Raw genomic sequence first — 24,713 nt, 5'->3', positions numbered from 1 at the left:
GTTTCCATCATTTAGGTAACCTATGTTTTTAAATTGAACAGTGATTATGAGTTTAAATAAATTTAACTGTACAATCTAATAATAAGAATTATGTTAATCAAGCAAAATCACAAACTCTTCTTTTTTGTTTAGGTTTAGCTTATTATAAATCCAAGAGACAACAACCATATTGATGTATCCTGATTTTTTACGACAGAAAACATGTCTAAATTTTCTGAAGCATAGTATTCCTCACTAATAAGGATATGTAATTGATTAAAATTATTATTAGGATGAAGAATGTTTAAAAATGTATTTATTTTTAGAGATAAACCCTGAAATAAAACATAATATGAGCTCTAAGTCCAATTTTGACTACTGTGGTAATCATAAATAAACATTAGACTATACTGTATACTGAAATATTTAAATATTACATTTCTATGAGTAACATTTTATTCTTATTGGAGCTTCTCACTTCTACTTGGCACAATGAGATATTCCATGTTACAGAAGCAAGGTTTCCTTACGATGAAAAATGTAATCTCGGAGATACTTGAAGATTTCTATCCCATCATTAGGAAATTACCTAAGGATACATTTGCGTTATTCCATCAGAATTTTGGAGGATCAAATTTATTGTATAAAAATCTACTCTTAGATTTGCATGAACATCACTTTGGACCAGATGAAACTGACTGAAGAGACCCTCTTGGAGGTTAAAACCACCAAGCCTATTTAAAGTACCCGTGATACAATCTTCTGACGGTTATACAATAATTTATGATTTAAAGAATTATATTTCCATTTATGTATAATAATGAAAAGAATCCTTATTTTCCTATTCTAGGTATATTTCCCACTAAGTGAAATGGTTTACATTAATAGTCTGCTGAAAGTTAAACTTAAGGATCATCTATTCCAATAATGAATTAGAGTTTTAGACTTTGATTGATCATAACAGCTATTACAGAAATAAAGCATGTCAATGTATCAAATTATGAGTATAATATATTTGTACAAATAGGTAGTTAAAGTATATTGTACGGCGAAAGTGAAAATGTTAATTTATCAATTAAAATAGCACATTTCGGTGCAATGGTTAGTAAAATACAAAGACTAAAAACAAAGTTTGAAGTTAGAAGGCCTTAAACCTAAGTTAATCCTGTTTCAACATAAAGGAATCCCTCAAAGAGTATTATTCATTTTCAATTAGAAAATATTTAAGTCTTATTATAAACTTACTAACTAAATTTTCTGCTCTTAATATTAAAGGGATAGATGTAAATAATTTCATTGCATAATTGAATAACCTGAATTAAAAAAAGATATTCTGTGTTGTAGAATAGATAAACGAATGAATATTCTAGTCATAATGTTTAGGTGAATTAGAGGCAAGAATATGCATGTTTTTTATTAAAGTTTAGGTCACAATGCTGTATAGGCCTAGGAATGTAAAAACTTTGAAGGAAACAACCTCCCTTCATTGAATGATTCCTTGGCAATACCAATTCAATTATCAGAGATTTATTCTGGAAACGGAAGATGAATAGTGTCGTGCTGTTTTCAAACCCTTAAATTGGAAGTTCAAAGGCAATATATGTAAGTATATGCATCCATAAAAGCAAACCACGAGAATTTGAGCACTAGAAAAATGGGATAGTCTACGCAGTAAAAAGATGCCGCTAAACAATTTGCCACAAACCTTAATCTACCCTTAATAACACTCAAAAAGTATTTGACTATGACGATTTAATTACGGCATCACCTAATTGGATGGACGAGGTTCTAGAGGCACATTTCATGGAATTTCTAATATTAAAGTCGATAAGTGTTGTGAAGTAGCTGTGAGGTAAGGCAATTATCATGTAGTCATTGAAAAAGACATCAACTACTAAAAAAATACATTATTCTTGAATCTTTCTTCTGTTGTGTGACGTATTGATTAATGTATGTGTCATAAATTTCCTCCACTCACACTAGATGAGATTTTATTAACAGTCTGTATAGCATTAAAACTAGGGACTTTTATAACAGTGTCTAATAACATACCCACAAGTTTGTATAATAAATAATAGCACCATTTAAATTATATATGCATATATATATATTCAGTACATTCAATATTCAGTATAGAATTTTATTTATCCATAAATATGCACTTGTGTATAGACAACATAGCAATGTTGACCAAAAGTTGACCTAAGGTTTAACAAAGCAATCAACTTGATCCAAGGATCATTTATAATTTGAATGCTGCTACGAAACCTTTTTTATGAAAAATCTATTAATGTATCATATAGAAAATCAATAAGAAACTATTTTGTTTGTACACTTTAAACCTTATATGGAACTCTTAAACATAGTAACAATAAGCTGTACGTTGGTTCAGGTCCACCGTGAAATTTAACCGAGCAGCATTAATGCCTATTACTGAGTAGGCTGACAACTTCTTATTTTTGTGTTTAGATAGTGAAAATCTGTCTTTTCTCTAAAACTTTATGTCTTTACATCCATGAAACATCTAGAAAATGACACGAACTATGCAGCTTTGAAGAATTGCGTGAATTGACTAAATGCGTTGTATTTTTAAATACATTAAAAATACAACGCAAACACATTTTAATTCTGGCTTCTGTCCCATTCACTGCCAAGTTTTAAGTTAAAGTAACCAGAAAATCAATGGTTTTGGATATTGCACTAAGAATATATCTAAAATAGCTTCCATCATCTGGAAAAATAGTAAATTTGGTTTTGCAATCATTTACAGATAAGGAATGTACTTTAAACTTATAACCAAATGCGGCAAAAGCTAGGATGTGAGACTAAGATGTTAAAACTAACCAACCTATCCTATCGACATTTTCATAGCTTGTTTCTTTGTATTCTATCTTAGTTTGTCAACGAGATCATATTTTCTTCGTTAATATTTTATTACGTTTCAGTAACACTGTAGTTTTAACTTAGTTTCTTTCGTGCTTATCTTTCTCCATATTTATCATATTGTAAGCAATAAAATGTTTGTATTAAATTATATATCAAATATAAATAAGGAATTACCGTAAAATAGTATTATTTTATTAATGTAAATATATTTATCCACCTACATATTATACAGTAGCTAATCCTAATTCCTAATATAGTAAAATCCTAATACCATTAGAATTGATAAAGTGCCTTTGACTGTTAATTTACTTTCAGGCGTATATAATTCAAGCGATTGTACCGAAATTCTACATTGACATTGTTATGGCCTTGGGATGTATTCCCAGGCCTATTCTTTTTGTTATACTTACTACCTACACCGCACTGGTCTTTTAAATAGTTTAAAATCCCATATTAGAGTCTATCGTCTTGAAATATAACTTAAAACAGCCTGCTAATTGCAAATTAACCATCGTTTGAAAACTCTTTTTATGACAGCACAAGGAAATTGTATATTTCAATTAACAACTATTTTCCATTTTATTAATTTATAGTGTGTACATTTTTGTATAATTACAATATTTACATGCCATTTTTAGATTCCAGTGGTTTACTCATAGACCTTAGAAATCTAGTTTAGAACATTTCCAAAACGTGAGACTCATATAACAATCGATAACAGATTGAACAGAAAAACTATATATATATATATATATATATATATATATATATATATATATAACAAATAACGGGTCAATGGTTCTGCATCAAAGGGCGAATATAGCAAAAGCTATAAAAAATGTTTATAATAAGTTATATAAATTAGTATTTAGGAAAAAAAGTGTTATTTTAACATAAGGAGCTAGAGTACGGGATATAGCCTACCGAGAAAGATCTAGAAAAACCTACATATTTCAAAACACTATTTAACTAACATTTTACGTGATGACTTTACTTAGCTTTAGTTTTCTTAGGTTTTTTATGAAATTTCATTAATTTTGCTGCTATTTTTATAAAGCGTTTGACATTTAATATTGTTAGAATATAGCTCATGTCAGAATAATTACTTTAAGTAATTCCATTTATAACATCAATAATATAACTGCAAAATGTAATTGGATCCAAAAAAACCCACACAAAATGGTTTTAATTGACACAAGACTCTAAATATGAAAATTAATAAATTATGTCCCAAAAAAATTTGATCCCAACACATTGCATGTAAATGGTTGACGTCATCATTTACAAATCCAGAAGCGTTCAAAGTCTGTTGAGTTGACAAAGAGAGGCTGAAAATAAAGGAGCGTGAAGTTGTTTATTCCAGAACATCCCAGGACACTGAGGAATTGTAGAACAGTGTTCTCCCTAGAAGGTAGCAGCGGTAACAACACAAGACCCTCGCCGTGTGACGAGTAACTGCACGGGTTTACCCTCACCACAGGATATTAAGTCAACATTCACCTGCTTTTGTTTAACATTTACCCGGAGCCGCCGACTCCACGTTACTGTACAGACAAAGGATATTTGCGTGAAAGAACGTTTGCCGCCAGCTCGAGACATTCCTTTTGAAAACATATTGTTCCGTTTCCTCAGATGTATGTGGAATGTAATTCTGTTCCTTTCCTGAACACGTTTTACATTGTCGGTGAAATTGAGATGGAAACTGCTTGTGTATCTTTTTTTAATTGAAGTGTGACATACCTAATCAACGTTACAAAATCAGAGTTTACCAAAATAGCTCGAATTGGATAAATATTTTTATTTGTATCCTTAATTTGAAAGGAAAAATGGAAGGACTATTTTATATTTTGACATGCCAACTAATATAAACTTAAAACACCCTATGATTCAGTAAAATATTTATCGTTTTATGTCATAACACCATATAAGTTATAAAGTAATATCGAATCAAAGACTCGACCACTTATTTACTGACCGTTCAGGCACACCCTACATTATAATAGGATGTGCCTGTAATAGACCCTTATATTACACTATATGGGTTTATTTAATAATTGAAGAATACGAGACGGTTACTGTTAATTATTTTTAAACAATATTTTTAACACTTCTGAGATAAGAGAAAGTCACTAAACGGTATTGTAACCTTCTCATTCGTTTATGATTAGAATTTAAATTTGGGGCTATAAACACACATTGCATACTTAATATTTTCCGAAATATACAGCTAAAAGAATATATTTACTATAACACAAATTTTACTTTTCCAAATTATCTATATACTCAACATTAATTTTAAAACATTTAAGATTTTGTGTTACTTTAAAGCATACTCAATGTTTTTAATCCATAAATGTAAATATAATTAATTTGGTAGTATAATGAAGTACATACATACCTACTCTATTAACAATTAAATATGTTAATATGTGTGTATTAAATTATATTAATTATTAAATATTATAAATATATTTTTGCTGCAATGCGTTTCATTTATAAAATTTAGAAACCCCATGGGTGGAGAGAAACATTAGTGTAGATTTTGGCCTCTAGATAAGCCTATGTGCTAAATTTAGTTTTTCTTTATTTAACGGTTTTTTCTAAGCATTGAAGAATCAGTCATTCAGGGAAACTCCCTGTATATAAATTTATATTCTGAGTAAAAATTTATTACTATTTAGCTTTTACTTCATAATTATCACTTAACTTTAAGAGCATTATTGTGATCATGGTAATAATCTTGAATGATGAAGAGTGATATAACTTTTACTGCTCATCCTTTACCAACAACTATATCTAAACTTTACGCAGTTACTGTAATTATAAATTTTTTTAGTAATATTGGCATCTAAAGTATATTTTCGTGACTTAAAAATTAAAAAGGTATAATATCTGTAAAGTTAATAGTTGTAATGAAACTACTTAAACCCACGCTGGACATAGAGTCAGTGTAGGAAGCTTTAACTATTCCTTGTTATTGATAAATTCATAAATTAATAAATGCGTAGCAAAAATTCCTAGTGGCTAGTTACCAAATGTAAATAATTTTAGACAATTAATAAATTTTAAAGTGAAAAATCTAATATTTACATGTTTTTTTATATTTTACACAAGAACTCACAAACCGAATTTATATTATAAAACTGCATTGATTTTATGGTGAAAAAAATTTTTTATCTGTGACAAAATCAGTAATATACTAACACGTAAATACATGTAACATATCACGTAGATGTATAAATTAGGAGTGTTAACTACGTAAATCAGTAAATGACATATAATCGCATTTTATCCAATTCTAAACATTTTATGACTTCTGAAATTGGATTAAAATTTACTTAAAATACAGAAAAGAAAGTGAGTTAATAAAATATTGCATGCTAACTTACATGTGCTTTCACCAGAACAGATTTCTTAAGTAACTGAAATTTGATAACGTAACCCAAAACACTATTTTAATTAACTTTTTTAAAGCGATGCAGTTATGAAATTTCTTGATAAATTTAAAGTCTTGTTGCTCACTTATTATTTATCATACACGCCGCAGTACATACAGACGTAATCGGGTTTAGTGTCGCCTGGTTGAGGCTGTTTAAACGCTCAGCCAATATATCCTCAAGAAACGTACATATTAACTTAAGATATTACCCATATTTTAACAGTATACGAATTTGTATTTTTTATAGGGAAGTAAATAATTTGAGTGAAAAACACATACACATTCCAGTCAACCCTTATAATTACCTCTTAGATTTATTTGTGAAAAAACATGATAATATCCTTGTATGCCCCTAATGAAGGTTACCATTTTATAATAGTACTTCGATACAAACATAGAAATTTACCTCCACCCAATTTCCTGATTTGGCCATCGAGGTAATACACTAAAATTTCCGTTGAAGAATTAATAGCACAGGTTTTTATTGAAATGGAGATAAATCCTTTTCAATAAACTACAAATGATACAAATTTAATATGTTTTAGACAGCTAAAACTAACCTTGGTATAATTTTATACTAAATTACTTCATAATCTTTTGGTTATGCCTACTACATATCAAGAGACTAAGTGAAAAATTAAACTCGGCGTCTTTGCAAAATGTATAGTATTATATTAAGAGCGTAGAAAGATGCATTCAATGCGAAAGCTATTTCTTTCTATCCTATAATTATACGTTTATCTAAAAACTCATCTAGTTAAGTTTGTAAAATATTGGAAGAGAAAAAAGAAAGTACATAAATTCGGAGACTTTTCCATCTCCTATTTATACAGATTGGAGAATAAACACAAAATATTAAAGCCAGTAGTACATAATATGTGTTAGGGAATAAAAAGATAAGCAACTAATCCTCTTAATAAAAAATCATTATTGTCTATTAAGTAATATGGGATCTATATACGCTATTGAATATTGTTTAGATTATGGATATATATATATAGATATATATATATATATATATATATATATATATATATATATATATATATCTAATGGGATATATATATATCCCATTAGAAGAGTAAAATATTTATGTAAACCAATAAAATTACAGTTTAATCCAATTTCAATTTCAAATGTGAGATTAAGTTCAACACAATATTTTAAAATAAACAACAACGTTTGTTGAATGTATAAGATTGAATTTGTGAAATGTCGTTGAGTAAAACGTTTTTAAAAACGATTACTATGGAAAAGATGCCCAGTTATGTATATGCAGTAAGATATAAATGTTGACAAATATGTTCGTAGATATCAATAGCAATATTGTAACAATTCAAAACAGACTAATATATAAACAAATTTACACAACAGAACAATTCCCAAATAAACTAACCTGTAGGTGGAGGAGATCCAAACACTGATGACGAATGATGGATCACAACAAAGACAGCGACGAAACGCCACAGAAAGTACAGATACGAAGCAACCATTGTCACAAAATATAACGAACCGCAATAGTTAAAGTGTAGCGCCGTAGCAATAAATCACAAATACAATAAAACCAGCACAATCAGCGATAGAACAACTCAACACTCGCAGGCGGTCGTAATAGCGGTAAAGAATGGTTTTCAGATATCCGTTGAAACGGCAAAGATAATGGAAAATATAAGCGCCAATACGAGAGCCAATGGGCGATAAGCGAGAGCAGTCATAATTTTATTGGCAATACCCGCAGGAACGTCAACAATTTTATCGCCGTTATTGGCTGAGGCTTTGTAAAGGTAACAAACTGGAGATCCTTATCGGCCCGCCATTAAATCGGCTCTATTGTTAGGGCTACACTAAATAAAACGGCGTTAAAACAGTGCACTGGTGTATTTTGAGCGAGAATACCGTGCAGGGGGGTGTAAAAGAGTCCCTTATCTCCGAGATATAATCGGTACAGCTTGTAGGTGGCGTGCTGATTTTAATTTAGCACTAAACACACGCACTAAAATAAACCTGTCTTGTTTCCGTTTATATCTACGGCTGTTATTTAACTTTATCTGGCAATAAATTTTCACAGCTGATGTAGTACACTTGTTTAACAATTTTATCCATCTCAGCAGCTTTCCACACTGTCTTGATTCAGTAGTCCTGGGTATCGATGTGGGTTATATAATCACTCGGATTGATTTGGAGAATCACTTAACCGCATTGCATTTCTGCAGAGGAGCACTTCTCATCACTGCACTGTGATATCCGCTTCCGGTGTAGTCAGGCATGTTCACATCACTCGCTCGAACAGTTGTAGCAATTTAATCACGAAGGTAATTTAAAACACATTGATGGAAATCGACAATGAAAAATCCCCACTCGCGATCAACACTGAACTGAAAACGCCCAGGCGACTGCCCCCTGACGCATGCACTTCGGGTCTTGTCGGTAACGCTCGGGCGGTTCCGCCGCTGCCCCAGACACCCTTGGCTGCACCCCGACACCTGATCGAGAAAAATATCTCGCATTTCATTTTAATATTGGCATTTTATCTGGAGTATGTAACGGTAGCCGGCCTTGTAGTACATGTAGAGTCCTACCAGGGGATGGGGATAATCAATATCTGCGCTTGTAAACCCAGACCTCACCACCCACCCCTTCCGACCCACTCTACCCTTCACTTCACCGACACTACCGTCTGATTACGAAACTACTTTAAACCATTTCCCTGACATTATTGCAGGTAAAGCAGGCTCTTGAGTTTAATGCCCTTAGCGTTTAAATTTATAGCAATATGCATTACTTTTTGCAGAAGCGATTTTGTAATCAGGATTAGATTAAAACTACGCCCGTGTTATTTATAAAACGTGTTTATTTTATTATAACTCTGAAACATTAAATGATAATGTATCTACTATAAATCTTTCTATTTCATTAACTCTTGTTGCATAACAGCACTCAACGTTCACCAGCAGTGAACCTTCTCGGTTACATGATGTTTGAGTACAACCAGTGGCAGTGAATATGTTTTCTTATTCATATAAACAAATATACATTTAAAATGTGTAATTTTACATAAAGCGATTATGCTCTGTGTGTCTAGTTTATGTAGTTTTCTTGATATTCATCTAAATTAATACTTCTTGTTTGACCCACTCTACGTAAAATTTTTATTTGTATGTAATATTGACTCTATAAAGATGGGACAGTAAAATAAGTAGGAAACAAAAATTTGAAAATGTAAAAGCAATACGTTGAAGCGAAAACAAAATTATTTATTTGTTGTTTTATTATTTATTTTCCTATATTCAAAGTCAAATATTTTGGTAAGTTTGTGTATATTAATGAAATTCGTTAGACTTGAACTTTGTAAGAAACATTTCCGTATATAAATTATACATTGAATTCCTTCCTTATTTTAAATTGAGTCAAGATATTTTTAATGCACTACTTCAGTAGCATCATGATGTCGAGGAAATAAATAGCTTATTAAATTTACATGACAAGGTCCTACCTAAATTTAATTCGCGTGTCTCCGGCCCCGTTTAGTAATGATTTCGCTAAAATGCCTCCGCTCGCCGCCCGTCTCGAGGGGGAGACTCCATTGCCTTGATTAAGAGGCTGCGAGGGTTGTCACGAGCCCGGGGTTGAACCGCCGCTCACCCTTACTCATAACCAATGCGCGCTTCACTGGTAAGCAAATTTGAACTGCACTTTTATTAGAGTTTATACGGACTCTAGGGAATATTTTGGTTTCTCCTCTTTCCACAGAATCTAGAGACTCAACTTAAGTTAGTTAAGTTAAAGGTTTTTTTATCATCGCTTAAATAGTCACGGTAAATATAACGAAATATTGTTGTGTTTTAGGGTCTAAACTTCATTTGTGCAGTGGTTATATAAGTTATGTTATATAAAAGATTTTATGTCTCAGTCCAAAACAGAGTTTCACACAACTTTCACCTGAATAAGTCTACTTTGTGCCGAAATTAATTATTAAGTAAGGCTGCAAGTTACAAATGAATCTGTTACAAACCGTGAATTGTGTTGTAATCAAGAACTCGGATATATATTATTTATAATTTTGGGTAGCGTTTATTATTGTTACTGAAAGCAGATTAAAACGAAGAGATCAAAAAAATCCCAGTTTGTACAAATAGATTAGAATAAATCCGTGTTCACTCTTTTGTAAAAATTCGAAAACTCGAAAGATTTATGATTTTTCAAACATTTACCATTATAGGAAGCCAAACAACCTATGTATAAATTTATTTGAACACTTTTCCAAATTCTATAGAGAGACATGCAGGATACTGTCATATAACTCGATTTTAAATTACATACATGAGGTGGAATGTAACATTTAAATTACGTGACATCGGATTATACTCGTGAAATCTCGCCGGACGAGTAACACAAATAATATTGTATTTTATAAATTATTACTCTTGGCAAATAAAATTAAAGTAACCAGCAGTGTGCTAAGATTGAAATCATCAGGTTCATAAAGCTTTAATTCATAGCCACATTTTGCTCCATACAATCTATACACTGAAAATTAATACCCTGTAAATTTGCAAACATTATGTTTACAAGCATATTCTTAAAAGTATAAAAAATAATAACTAATTTGCAATGAATATTGTCACTTGAATAACCTTTGATATGAAGTGTACAGCAATAATATGTGTTTATATAAAAACAGTAACTGCTAATAGTTATCAGGATAGTGTAACAAGCTGTGTGTGACTAGTCAGGAATGCTCACTTAAAACCCACAGGGAAGTTGTGATCTCCAATGTATGAACGTGTATGTAGATCGCACTTAATATTTCCCAGAGCAAAGGTACATAGAGGAATAGTTTTGAACCATTTAATGTTATTTGATAATAAAACTATTTTATGGTTGCCTGAAAGGTAATAAATTGCTTAGCCTAGAAGGTTAGATAACATTCTCTCTCTCTCTCTCTCTCTCTCTCTCCTCTCTCTCTCTCTCTCTCTCTCTCTCTCTCTCTCTCTCTCTCTCACTCTCTCTCACTCACTCACTCTCTCTCTCTCTCTCTATCACCTTCTCCCTCCCACCCTCCCTCACTCCCTCCCTCTCATCTCTGTATTAATGTCTACCTTGCAATGACATGCAAAATATAAAATTCCTTGACAAAAGAGATTTAGTTAATACTGCATAAATATATACTATTAATTTTAAGATGGAACTATTTCACATTTGGTTACATAGTTATTCGGTATTTTAGAGTACATTTATGATGTTATTTCCACAGATTTATTCATTCATAACTGGATGCAGATAATTTTATAAGAGTTGATTTCTTAATCGTTATGAACAATTTAAGCATTCATAACTTACAACATAAGTAAAAATGAACTCTTGAAATGCACTTATTAGATTATTACTTTGCATATATATATATATATATATATATATATATATATATATATATATATATATATATATATATTCACTATAGTTGATCAATGTTTAAATCTGCAAAGTTATCAGTTTATCTTTATCACGGCCATTGTCAAGGCCCTTATCTCTTGAAACTAAGCCAACAACAAAATTTAACAAGTATCAAACTTTTTTAGACAAATTATGACAACTCAGTTTATGTCACCGCAATAAATTGTAATGTTTCGTGAGGTGTAAATGTCGTGTAAAACGCTATTACTCATACCTGAACTCATTAATTAAGTGACTTGATAAAAATCTTTAAGGCGACCTAATTTCTGCATTTAAATTTATATTAAATGTTTTATATCTTATTAGTAAATTTTAAAAATAATACTTTATTTTCCTTTTTTAAACAGTTTTCACAAAATTTATGTGTTATTATACTTTGTGTGTTAGATCATGTAGTATAAATATAATAAGGTACACTTACAAAAAAAACACAAATACTTGGATCAAACTACAGCCGTTAACGATACAGCAGTTTTATCGGCCACTTCCAATGTATCAATATAAAACGGCAATAAACCAAGTTTCATTCTTCCTGTGCAATTCGTTTGGTACAAATCTTTGCATAAATCAACAATATTGTAAGTACTGTAAACAATTGTGACTGAATTTTGTTTATTCTCATATAAATATTAAAAGTAATTGGAACGTCTAAGATTTTAATGAGATTAGCTACTGCTTGTTTTAAATATTTTTAGTATATAAATATGAGAATAAAATTCACTTTTGTATATTTTTAATTAGTTATGTTATCAATGCATGTATGCGTTCGAAATGTATAATATTTCATTATTTCAGTATTACAATTTTAACGCTTTATATCTAGCCACCTAATGATCTATTCATAAATTAGAATAAAACATATCAATTTAATTTTTAACAAAGAAAATTGTTCCTTTTTTAAATTACTTGTTATCATGTGAAACATAAAATTTATTAAAATGTACACATCCACCATTCTACTTATTCATATGAAGTAGAACAATTTACTTATACTGTATCATCCATACAGTAACGGACTTCAACTTTGATGCTTATAAAGTAACTTTACACTACATGCACAACAAGCGACTATGCAAAATTTTAAGTTATTAGCTCATTTAAATTAGGCTACACGAGAAACGACTGAATTGACTTTTCCTAGCATTTATAAAAAGAAATGAAGCTTCGAGCACATTTTAAAGTCATTATGAGAGGTTTTTAACATGGTTTACGCATAAATATATTGAAAGAATGGATATTTTTGCTTTAGAGTTGATTAAAAGTGTTTGCTAACGCTTAGTCAGTAAGTGAGCATAACGCATGTGAAAGCAGACCTTTCACTTTAAAATTGGTAGGAATTATTCAATACTAACTCTAGTTTTCATAAAGATTTAACACGGTGTATAACATTCGTGAATAAAGAAATGCAAAAAACAATTTTTAAATAATGTTTTACATTTTTACAATAATTTTTACATAATAACTTTTTTATAATTTGTACATGATACATTTTTACACAATTTTTACATAATATATTTTTACACAATTTTGTTATGGTCGTAATAGTTTTTACATAGTTCTACACGAACTCAATATTAAATTTTGTGAAAATATCTGGCCTGATCCAAATAATGCTACTCCTGGAATAGATCGTGCGAGTTTGTCGAGACTCACCCGCCATGGGAAAGCCAGGTGTCGTTGGCTGGATTTAATAATGACTCCATTTCACCTTCCACTGCTCACATTCCCCGAGGGCTGTTGGATTCTATTGCCTTGATTAAGGAGGGTGGAGCGGCCCTTGAACATCGGAAGGTTGAAATAGAATTTCACTCATTTGCGAGTAATGAATTGGGGCTCGATGGAAAGTCTTCCTTCAATTATTGTCACGCGCCTTTTCGGTACAATAACTGAATCGGAAAATATAGGCTTTTCCTCATTATAGCTGTTGAAATGTGAAATATTTACTTCATATTCCTCAATTACTTTAAAACATAATTTTACCTTGAAATTAATATATTCAAGTAAAACCTTTTTCTAAAGTTCATTACAATATTTTAATTAAGAAAATGTTCAACAAGAGTAATATTTTAACCTCTATATAACCGTAGCCTAATATTTTACTTTAGTTTAATATTTGTAATTAATGTAAAAAACGTACATTGTTATGAATACAATAACATATCTTGCATATTATTCATAATATGGAAACATTTTTAGTATTAGAACTTTTATTATTTTAAGAAGTAAGTACGCATTAAATGTTAAGTACTATAGAAGAGGAATAACTAATTATTATATATGACAAATGTTAGTTTTATTGCAAAATAGAACACTGTACTTTAGAAGTAATAAGAAACAATACTGCTTATTGACATGGTAACATAATATATATATAAACTCTTATTAAAACTCAGTCTTTCCCTTACCTTGTGTGTTTTGTAAATGTTCGAATACTGTAGCTATTTCCATCCACAACAGTTTTTATTTCGTTTAATTTTTAAGTTTGGTTGTAGTATTATTTAATACACAATAAACGAGAAAACATTATTTCAAAACTATAATATTTAAATTTTTATTGGCATTAAACATGAAATCAGGATTAATATTTTAATGTAATATACCTTTAAATAAACTTTTGTGTTTTATTTCTAAAATCCTGTTAGTAGAAAACAAAATAGATAAATCAAAACTATAGAATATGCCAAACTGGTTTGTAAAGTAGAAGAAAGCACATCTTGGTAATTAAATCTGTATTATAGCAAATATGATTTTAATTTAAAGATCCTGTTAAATGTAAGCGTCTGTCCTGAGTAAACAATATTTTCTAACTACACAAACATTTGTAATGCTAAAAGATTACGCTCTACAACACTGCTCATTCCCACCTTTTCTGCAACCACTGTTTTGCACAGAGTAATAAATTATAAAAAATAGTTCACAAAGTTATTTAAACAATATATTTAATGCTCATTTTGTTACACTTCAGTATGCAGTGAATGCTTTGTACTGTAATGCATATAGCAAATTAGAGTTACCCTCTAACAATTAAAATTTAATATAAATTTTAAGCATGTTAGGAAACCTATCTTATTGGTATATACATAAAAGAAGGTTTCTTAAAACTCTTAAGACTTGATCGCAAAAAACAAAGAAGACTGTAATATATCACAAAAGTACTAAGACGGAAGGAAATAAAAATGGCCATAAATATATACTATTTGAAATATTTACTTCACCATGCTCACAACGCAAATTCAACGTTGGCGTCGAAAATATAATTCACTTGTACCAGAAAAGCTCATACACGTGAAAAGCATAAGAAATTATTTGGCGGTTTCATTGTTTTCTTAGAAACATAGCAATTTGGTTACAAATAAAAAAAAAATGCTTTGAATCGTAATCGACCCAACATTATTCTTACATAAACTAGTTCTGGATGAGTTGTGATAATTACTATCGTCCAACGGCACAACACTGTCCAAATTTTATAAAAAATATTTCCTAGCTAACATGACGACCAGGCTCTAAAACTTATTGTTTACACCATTGGATAGAAAATTTAAGGCATTACAACTCCAATAGTACTCCGGATCCACAAATGATTCTTATATTTTAACAATGCGTGATGTAATCACGAATTACCTTTCTGATACACAAGACGTAAATTTACATAAATTTTAAAGTAGGTTAAACCCATTTACAATAGTGATATATTTTTATGTCAATTTCGGCGTTTCCTGTTAGGTGTTGGCGATACTAGTGAGTGTATGAGTATTATTTGTTTCATATTTAACATCAGGAAAGAGAGGATTATGTCTCATATAATCAGAAAAATCTAAGAGCGTATTCGTATGAATGCGGTAACCACTTTGGTAAGGATGTACTCCTTAGTGCTCTGCTACTGTGATACCAGCCCATAATGGAACTGAGTGAATAGGCTATAAATCAGTAACATGAATTAATGCCTGCTATCATGGTAATGGTAGAATCCAACTACAAGGATCCGCAGGGATTTGGTCATATTGAGGCTATATGGATTGATCACATATTCTGCCCGTGACAGTCTGAGTTTCCTGGTGCAAATGGATAATAGCACATCAGTTGTGTAAGTTATACCCTGGGTAGATAGAGTGTGCCGTTTATACTTAACTAGGAGTATATATGCTTTGCACGCGGTATCCTATTGAATAACAGGTGCGCTATTAGCATATACTATACGTATAATGGTGTAAGAAAAACTGTCAAAAATGAGAACAATTTCAGACAACAAGAAATCAGTAACCCTACGTTTCGAGATCTGCAATCTGATCCCTTCTGCAGGTAAAGAACGTTCTTCACCTGAAGAATAGATCAGATTGCAGATCTCGAAACGTAGTGTTACTGATTTCTTGTTTCACTGAACGATGGAAAATGTCCGGAAAAATCGTGTTTCCTTTACAATCCTTCCATCGTCAAAAATAACCTTCAAACAATAAATTTTAGAATAACTAAATTTAATTTTGAAAGAGCATACTTTTAGGTTTAAGTTTGAGATTGTTCGTGAGTAACAATGGAACACATAAATTTTTCTGCAAAATTCCATAATATTTAAATGAATATTTCTGAAAGGTGCAGAAACATTTGAATCTTTAATACCAAGTTTAGGAAATTTGAAACCGCGGTAGCCTTAGTAGAAGCACATTTTAACCAGATGGAGGCCTTTAATAATTTTGAATAGTAATCAGACATGTTTATTTTATGAATTATTTTGACGATGATTTAAATGATTTTATGAATGTAAACCGAAATTTCGCTGGCTCTTATTAATGGGCGAATAAGGATTTATTTTGGAGTAGTCCTATTACACAGAAACCATATTCCTTGTTTTCACGTATAAAAATCTTACATATTTAGGCTAAGAAGGCTACTGCAAAAAAAAATAAAAACCATAACCTTTCCTTGCATTCATCTCCTGGTCCATGGTATCTTCGGTGTTTCCCCCCACCAACTATTACATATATGAGTAGTTTTCTTCGTTCAAAATGCGTCTATTTCCAGTCATTGCAATCTAGGTCCAAAGGATTCCACAAAAAATATACCACATATGGCGTGTGTTATGTATTTGTATTTTCAGGATTTCACGTTCACAAGATATTGACATAAAATAGAAAATGTATGTCATACATTAACTAATATATATCTTAAAATATAATGCTTAGTCAAACGTATTGCAGTCCCTCGATCAATATAAATAGTTTCTATTGTTCTATATGCATTGCTGGCATCAATGATCGACGGATTGGGGTTTACATTTAAATCGATTCAGATAAGATTTAATAAATCAATGAACCAATGAAATTAAATGTAGTGAGAGAAATTGAGGGAAAGAAATCGATTCACGGAACAGAGCACATGAGAACGTGAGATAATGTTTTTGTGGATAGCAAAATAAATGCTTTTATGTATTCTTTACACCTTAAGCGTTTTTAGGCTATCCTTTATATAATGATTCAGCCAACCATATATTTGTATTTAGTAATTTAATGAGTCAGTTACGTTTGAAATATATATATATATATATATATATATATATATATATATATATATATATATATATATATATATATATATATATATATAGTATATATAAAAGCAGACTGTTATTGACAATGTTTATTGTATTTCATGGAGTGTGCCCATGGAAGAACTTTATACATACATACGACATTCTATGTATAGTTATATAAGTAATCTTTGCTTATCTTCTGAAATATAAGTAATATTGTAATGCAGTGTTTGGACTTATAGAACTGACTGGTTTTAAAAGAAGAACTATTACAAAATAAATAGTTAAACAGTGCGTAAATAATTTAATAAGAACTATCTTATTTCATGTATAATTTAAAACTTTATTAAGTATATTTTGCTTAGAATGGAGTAAGAAAACGCTTGATGTATTTTGCATGGAGTAAACCACCAGACCGCAGAAATCACGCGGAATGTGGTCAAACTATTCATCAGCGGTACGTCAGGCATTTACTGTGGACTGCGGTAACCCATCGCATTGTGCTCATGGTAGGAGTATTTAGATATCTAGTTCAAATGAATATTGTATGACTTGATCCCCGTACACTTTCCGTACTATATACATGAAAAGTGACCTCATTTACGATTTATTATATAAACAAAATAGGACACAGGCATGCATCCCTGAGCATAGGACTGGTAGCACTAGCGCTAATGTTGGTGCTGATTATCATCGAATATAGCAAAGGATATTTCGGTAACAAGACATTGGTAATATAGTGACGATACTTTCATTTTTATTACTACTAGGACAAAAATTAGGTAGGGTAAAACTGTGTTATCGTCCTTTCTAGACTCAGAGCATAATACACGTTCCGTTATAATTTGGCGTAAAGACGTATGATAGGTGATTTGTCAAATACTATAATTCATTTTAAGTAAACTTTCAACTTAAAATATCACGTGAATATAAGTGTATGTATTATGGCTGTAGCGAGTGGGAATACTGTCTAGTAGTATCGTAATGTTGTTATATCAGTCTTGAGATAACAACATTACGATATGAGGCCGTAAAGTTTGTTCAAAATTTAAAACATCTGAAAATAATTCGTTCCTTTCTTTAAAGCTGTAATACCAATTTAAACTTCAACTAATGTTTTATGCAAAATCCGATATAATAAAAACGCGTCAAAACTTATTTTTAAATATTTGGTTAAATTTTGAAATTAAGTTAAAAATCTTATCATACGATAGAGAAATGCACAATTTCTTTAACCCTTTTAGGACCACGCGTTTTCAGATTTTCTATGCCTAAAAGACCGCCTTGTATTTTTAAAAAGTGTAAGGGTTTGGGGATTGTGCAAATAAAAAAAGGTTTGTTAATACCTATAAATAAAAAAGTTTTTTGAAAAAAGTTTTTTTTTTGTTTACAGGAATTTTGTGTAATCTAAAAAACAAATAAATAGAACAGTCCACACATATAAATGCATGTATTTACAAGTTATTGTTTAGGAGATTGCAACTTATTTCAATAATTTTCTTCAATAAATGGCTGAGATATGAGGAAAAATAATAATAATGGTAAAAATTAGAAAGAAGATAGAAGCAGAGAAAGATAACTTGAGAAGAGATACACATTTAGTGTCACATATTTACACAGTTCATTTCAAAGATGTTGGACTATATAATGTAATCATTCCTATTCGTTAGTGTATGATGGAAGTGTGACTGAGTAAATGACGTGAAATCAATTGAACGAAATCAAGCAATAAAGATATGTTCCAATAATACTGCAGCTATGTTTAAAAGTGTCGCGTTGTAAATTCGATGAACTTCTGTAAGATCCGGGCCTTAGAGACTACTCTTTCAATTTCCGCACTGACTTCAATCTGTTAAACTGAGATGGGAATGTAACAAGATTTCACGCCTCTCTGGACCTTATAATCAGTTAGTAATTTCAATTCCGTTCTTCCCAACCTGATTGGTTATTTGATAGTAAAAAAACGGTATTATCTGTAGTAGAATATTGTACAATTAAACTATAAATAAATACGAGTGTTCTTTCTAAAAAAACATGATTATATACTTTATAACAAAATTCTAGATTCCTTCATGTTTTTATTAATGCTACCTTAATGATCGGTTTGAAATTGTTATAGGTATATAAACCAGTAGAGTAAGAATCGAAGTACCTGACTCTACTTCTTGAAAATATGCCGCACAGAAAGAAATACATAGGGACTGCCCTATCTGACCTGCAACAACATATTTCACAATCCTGGACCTAGAAGAACCCATGAATAAATTTATAAGTATCTATTTTAATTCTATCAAGAAATCGCACTAATGAACAATCCAATTGACATAAAACAGAATCTAGAAGGTCCTTCTGAGTCATGAAAAATGGTTTTCAATACATCTATTGTGTTATATAGTACACATTATACAAGGTTATTAAGTTAGATTGAATCACATTATATATCAACGAAACTTAGGTATGAACACAGAGATTCCAAAATAATTGGAAACTAGAATAACAGTTATATTTCAGCATTAATAAAGTAATTAATTAGTAACAGAGAAATCTTTTTAAGTGGGGCCAGATCATCACCCTACTTGAAAACATAGTAAAGTGCAAAGATTCTGTATGACAGGATTACAATTTTTTTTTTTTTTTTCAAATAATGTACACTGTCAGTCTCCTTTTGGAGATCTTAACAGTCCATACTATCTTCCATGAAACTAGAAAAGGGTTAATTTTATCTTATAACAGTCATATTGTGCTATATGGACAAACAAATACGTACAACAGTTATTTCAGAGTTTGGTATTCTCGCTGTATTACATTCGATCATAGTTAAACTAGCGAGTATACTGATCCCAAAAATAGTAGGATACAAACTTCTTAATCAATAACAGCCTACTAATGCCATGTGGATAAATTTTAACGTACAGCAACTACTACAGCATGTGATAATTGCACTTTATTACCTTTTCTAATTACCCACACTATCATGAAACTGTACTTAAATTCCTACTTTACATATTTCTCAGGTAACCTGTTTCAATAACCATTGAAACAGGTTAAATGGGAAAACCCCCGAAAACCTTTATTTTTCTAATAAGATGTTCTGACTGACGTGATTTAAAATAGGTACTACTGTATATGTGCAAAGCAAAAATCCATCCTGTCAATAAGCAAATTGCAAGAAGTAGACTGCATTCGTCTTTAATCAGTGATATAAACAAGAAACGCTTCCTGCTTTAAACGAGCGCTCGTTTATCTATCTTGTTTACCGAATCATCTATACGAAATCATTCATCCAGTGATAGTTAATTAGTCGTAACATGACATGATGAGATAAATGATCGTCTGATAAAGATAATATAAATGTAAATAACCGTCTCCATAGCTGCTTGTATAAGATCCCTATATATATATATATATATATATCATTACGTCTATAAAATAAAGATGTTTACATCATACATTATCTTAAAGCTTGTGTAAACGTGACATACATGACTGAACCAAACATATTGTATAGTGAAAATGCTGCGTTGCCTTCTATGAACATAAAATGGTAACATGTTTTAAGCGTTAGGAATTATTTATAATTGTAAATGGCTTCATGTAGGCTACACAATAATCAATAATGTTTTGATATTAATTTAATACTTAAATTTTGATATCAAATCAATTATAATAAACATATAGTTAGAAAGATTTTAAATGTTACATTGCTATTCGCAATATGCCTGAGAAATACTTAGCTGTTCAAACCTCGTTTTTATAATGCTACAAATTTATAATATAGTTGAGAAGCTTTGTAGATAAACAGGAAAATTTATATTTAGACAACTTTTGGAAACACGAGTCTATAAAATATCGATAAAAGAGGTAACTTTATTAAATATGAATTACATTTTTTTATAAATTCGTTTACCTAATAACGTTTCGTATGTAACAAAAATAGCGAACTCTTATAAGTTATATTTACAATTTAACTATATCAGTAATGCTGCAGTACTATAAAATAAATTGTAATGATATAAATATTTACATCATATACTGTTATACCTGTAAGGGATTAAAAAATCTATATTTTAATGCGTCAACAGCCGAGAAAATGTGGAAGCTCACAAAGGGAACCGACCGTCCCTTATGCTACATAGTAGAGTGCAATAAACTAGGCCAATGGTGAGAACTGCAAACACAGATTCATTAAATGCATCTTCCATATGATTTACGACCTTTGGTCAGCAATTTTGATCCATTCAGCGAATATGGTAATAACGTTGATTAACCCCCGTAACGGCATTGTAAAAATAGGGTCATTGGACTCACTAGCAACCCTTTCATTAATAATTTATAAATGTAATATCCTTAAACATAGCTTCCACAAAGGCGACATGTGGCATCGTCCGACAATAAAGTACAATTTCACACCAGGAAATCCCTTTCAATAGCAAATAGCGAGTGATTAATTGTAACTCTCCCCTCCAGAATTCCCACTGGGAGAAGGGTGATAGTAGCACAATACCTCCCTTCGGTGAACACGGAAACCGAATCAGAGCCGCCCAGAGGAGAATTATATCGACAAGCGGTCGTTTTGTGTGAGTGGTTGGAGACATTTTGGTTCACACCAATTCTCTGCATTGAATCCAATGTTCTAAGCGTAAATAAACCGTGGTTTCTACTACATTTATTATTATTATTTGTATGCTAGTTAAAATATGTGAAATATAACTATTCGTAAAAATACTTTTACTATTTATTAAGTAATTTTAAACGATATATCGACAAAATGGTATAGTGCACTATAAAACTTGAAAATACCAGTAAAATATACGTAACAAAAATATTTGCATTGTATTGATAAAAAAATTTACTTACCAGTGTAATGAATGTATCTTGAACTTTCCTGTATTTTTAACTTAAACCAAACTCATATTAGTATATAAAAATAGGGGAGGCGTATTAAAACGCAATATGCAAATTGAGCTCTAATAAACATGTATAAAACAATTTAGCAAACTTACAAACTTTGAAAGTCCTATATAAAAACTATATCGAAAAAAGAAGTATAATAGTTATAATCTATTCTTGTTCGAACTTCTTGAAGTAAATCACACATTTATAAAAAAGTAGTATTGCTCTTACAATCAATCCTCCTCTGAAGTAAACATACATATGGATTTGCGCATATAATTATTTACGTTGTTATAGATAAAAATAAATAAATTATATTAAAAACTCTTCTTAATTTTGTGTTTTAATGCTATGTTTCTTTTCTAATTTACTTAATACAACAATTTTAAAGTAATTTAATTAAAATTAAACTGAGAAATCAAGTTTATAATAGCCCATAGTACTGTATGTTCACATGATATACTAACGGTCGTGAAGAATAACATATTACGTAATCAGTTCATAATTTATCAGTTCAGTTAAGTTCACCTAATCAGTTTAGTTAATTCACACTAATTAGGTTTATTAAGTTTTGTAAAGTATTGAAAATATATTATATTTTAGTACTACCGATAAAAAATTATTATTATACAGGTGGATGGAAACTTAAAAAAATTTGATATATAATTGTTTCTGTTGAAAACACACCATGTGTCAAGAAAATTATTCCATTCTTAAAAATAACTGTTTTTACGTAATGATATCAATTAAAAAAAATAATAAATACATTCTACTTCTATTTGATTACATATAATTAAAAGTCCTGAAATGAAGCCAATCTTCTTCAAGTCAATACAGAAAATGTAATTTATATTGAAAAACTATCTTTACATAGTAAGTAATGCTACTATTTTAGTTTAATCATATCACCTAAGTTGTTTTAATGATATAATTATTAATTACAAATTGTTTTTATAAGTTGGTACTCTTATATTTGAATTGCAAAACGTATCTAAAAAAATGTATATTTATTATTTAATATATAATTCATCTACGATAATACGATTTTGGATAGGAAACTATAAATTCTGGAAGTTAAAATACATTAAAATGATACAAAGGAAGAATAGGGAAGCTTTTGATTATTGTGAAGGAAGTAAGGTAATTCGACTTAAAACAATGCATACGGTAGCTTTAATAAGAAAACCTTTCTGGGCATTATGAATTTCAGTTATAATCATGTCACTTACGATAAACATTACACTACGATATCATTAACTCAAATATAAATATAGTTCTCTTACATTACCTCGCCTTATATTACGCTTAATTACTCAATATGTTATTGCTTAAGAACCCTGTCTGTATTACTCAATTACTAACCTGCCCTGGCTGAAATATCAGCATTTGGTCTGCGAGGCAATGCTGTCAATCATTTTAATATTCAATTATTTTGTGCTAGGTTGCGTCTGTCACTTATTCGGTTAAATAAGCAAACTAACATATGGTTGGAAGACCAAATACCTGTCAAACAACTTTTTATTTACAATACATATTTTTTTGAAATAGCCTAACTTAATTAAAAAAAAAAAAAAACATTAGAACACAAAAGTACTTTTTCCGACGGGACAACGCAAAATCTCCCACTTACCGGTTGACTGCGCTCCCATTCAATATAATATATAATAAAATAAAAATGTAATTTAAAAAATAAAACACCTTAATGTATTCAAATTGAGACATCACCGTGTAAACATTCATGAAGCGTTTCTCACATAAAAGATACAACTTTAATCTGTAACCTAACATAATATATCTAAATCTAACAAAATTAAATTTATAAGGAACTCTACTGACAGATTTATCAAACACTTCATCGTACAAAACTAAGTGACATATTACAGGAAACGTATAATTCCTTTTAGATACACAGAATTATTTCGTCACCAATAATAAAATTATTAAAGGTTAATATATTCAAATTGATTGTAATGTTTAATGCAAATCATACACATTATTTAAAGTTAACTTTACTACTCAATACAGATCACATGTATAGAGAGCTGACTGTTCCAGTTATTCTCTTCTGTATTGATATTGTGGGATACAAAAGTTTGCCGTGATTTCCATTCCTCTGCGGCGGGCTATTGTGCAGGGCCCACGGGATGAATACATTGTCAAGACATCGCGTTCACGCCCCTCCATCCTGTAATTGTGGGGGAAGGAGGGTGTTGCAGACCTGAGTGCAGGGGTGAGTCGGAGCCCTCCTCTTTTATTCATCTTTTCAAAAAATATTTTAGTTTTAGTCCGGTTTATATTTACCGTCATGCTATTGTTCTATGTGTGAGGATAAATAAAATATTATATAAGCTACAGCAAAAATCAGGTAATAGCAATATATGTGCCATACTTTATACATACAGTATAATTAGATAAGTATATATTAACTAATTTTAATATTTTCAAGTATTTTATATATGCTTTAATTTATTTAGGTTTGCATTCGAAGCATTTAAAACTTTCGTATTTTGTGTATTAGCTTCTGTAATATAACATAAA

The 24,713-nt window shown here is 30.3% G+C and overlaps 1 protein-coding gene across 4 annotated transcripts in view; it reads right to left on the bottom strand.

The window, feature by feature from the left end:
* The window catches only part of LOC124366923 (tyrosine-protein kinase receptor TYRO3-like), a 423,273-nt gene extending 414,605 nt beyond the window's left edge, over nt 1-8,668 (bottom strand). For all 4 annotated transcript variants that reach the window (XM_046823527.1, XM_046823528.1, XM_046823529.1 and 1 more), the window contains exon 1: nt 7,701-8,668. In XM_046823527.1, coding sequence (XP_046679483.1) covers nt 7,701-7,797 — 97 coding nt within the window. In that variant the 5' untranslated portion in view covers nt 7,798-8,668. The remainder of the gene's footprint in view (nt 1-7,700) is intronic.
* Nucleotides 8,669-24,713: the final 16,045 nt, after the last annotated feature.

Source organism: Homalodisca vitripennis, chromosome 7, assembly GCF_021130785.1.
Source record: "Homalodisca vitripennis isolate AUS2020 chromosome 7, UT_GWSS_2.1, whole genome shotgun sequence".
Classification (NCBI taxonomy): domain Eukaryota; kingdom Metazoa; phylum Arthropoda; class Insecta; order Hemiptera; family Cicadellidae; genus Homalodisca; species Homalodisca vitripennis.
Note: the sequence above shows the minus strand (reverse complement) of the source record. Positions and strands in the feature narration are given on the sequence as shown.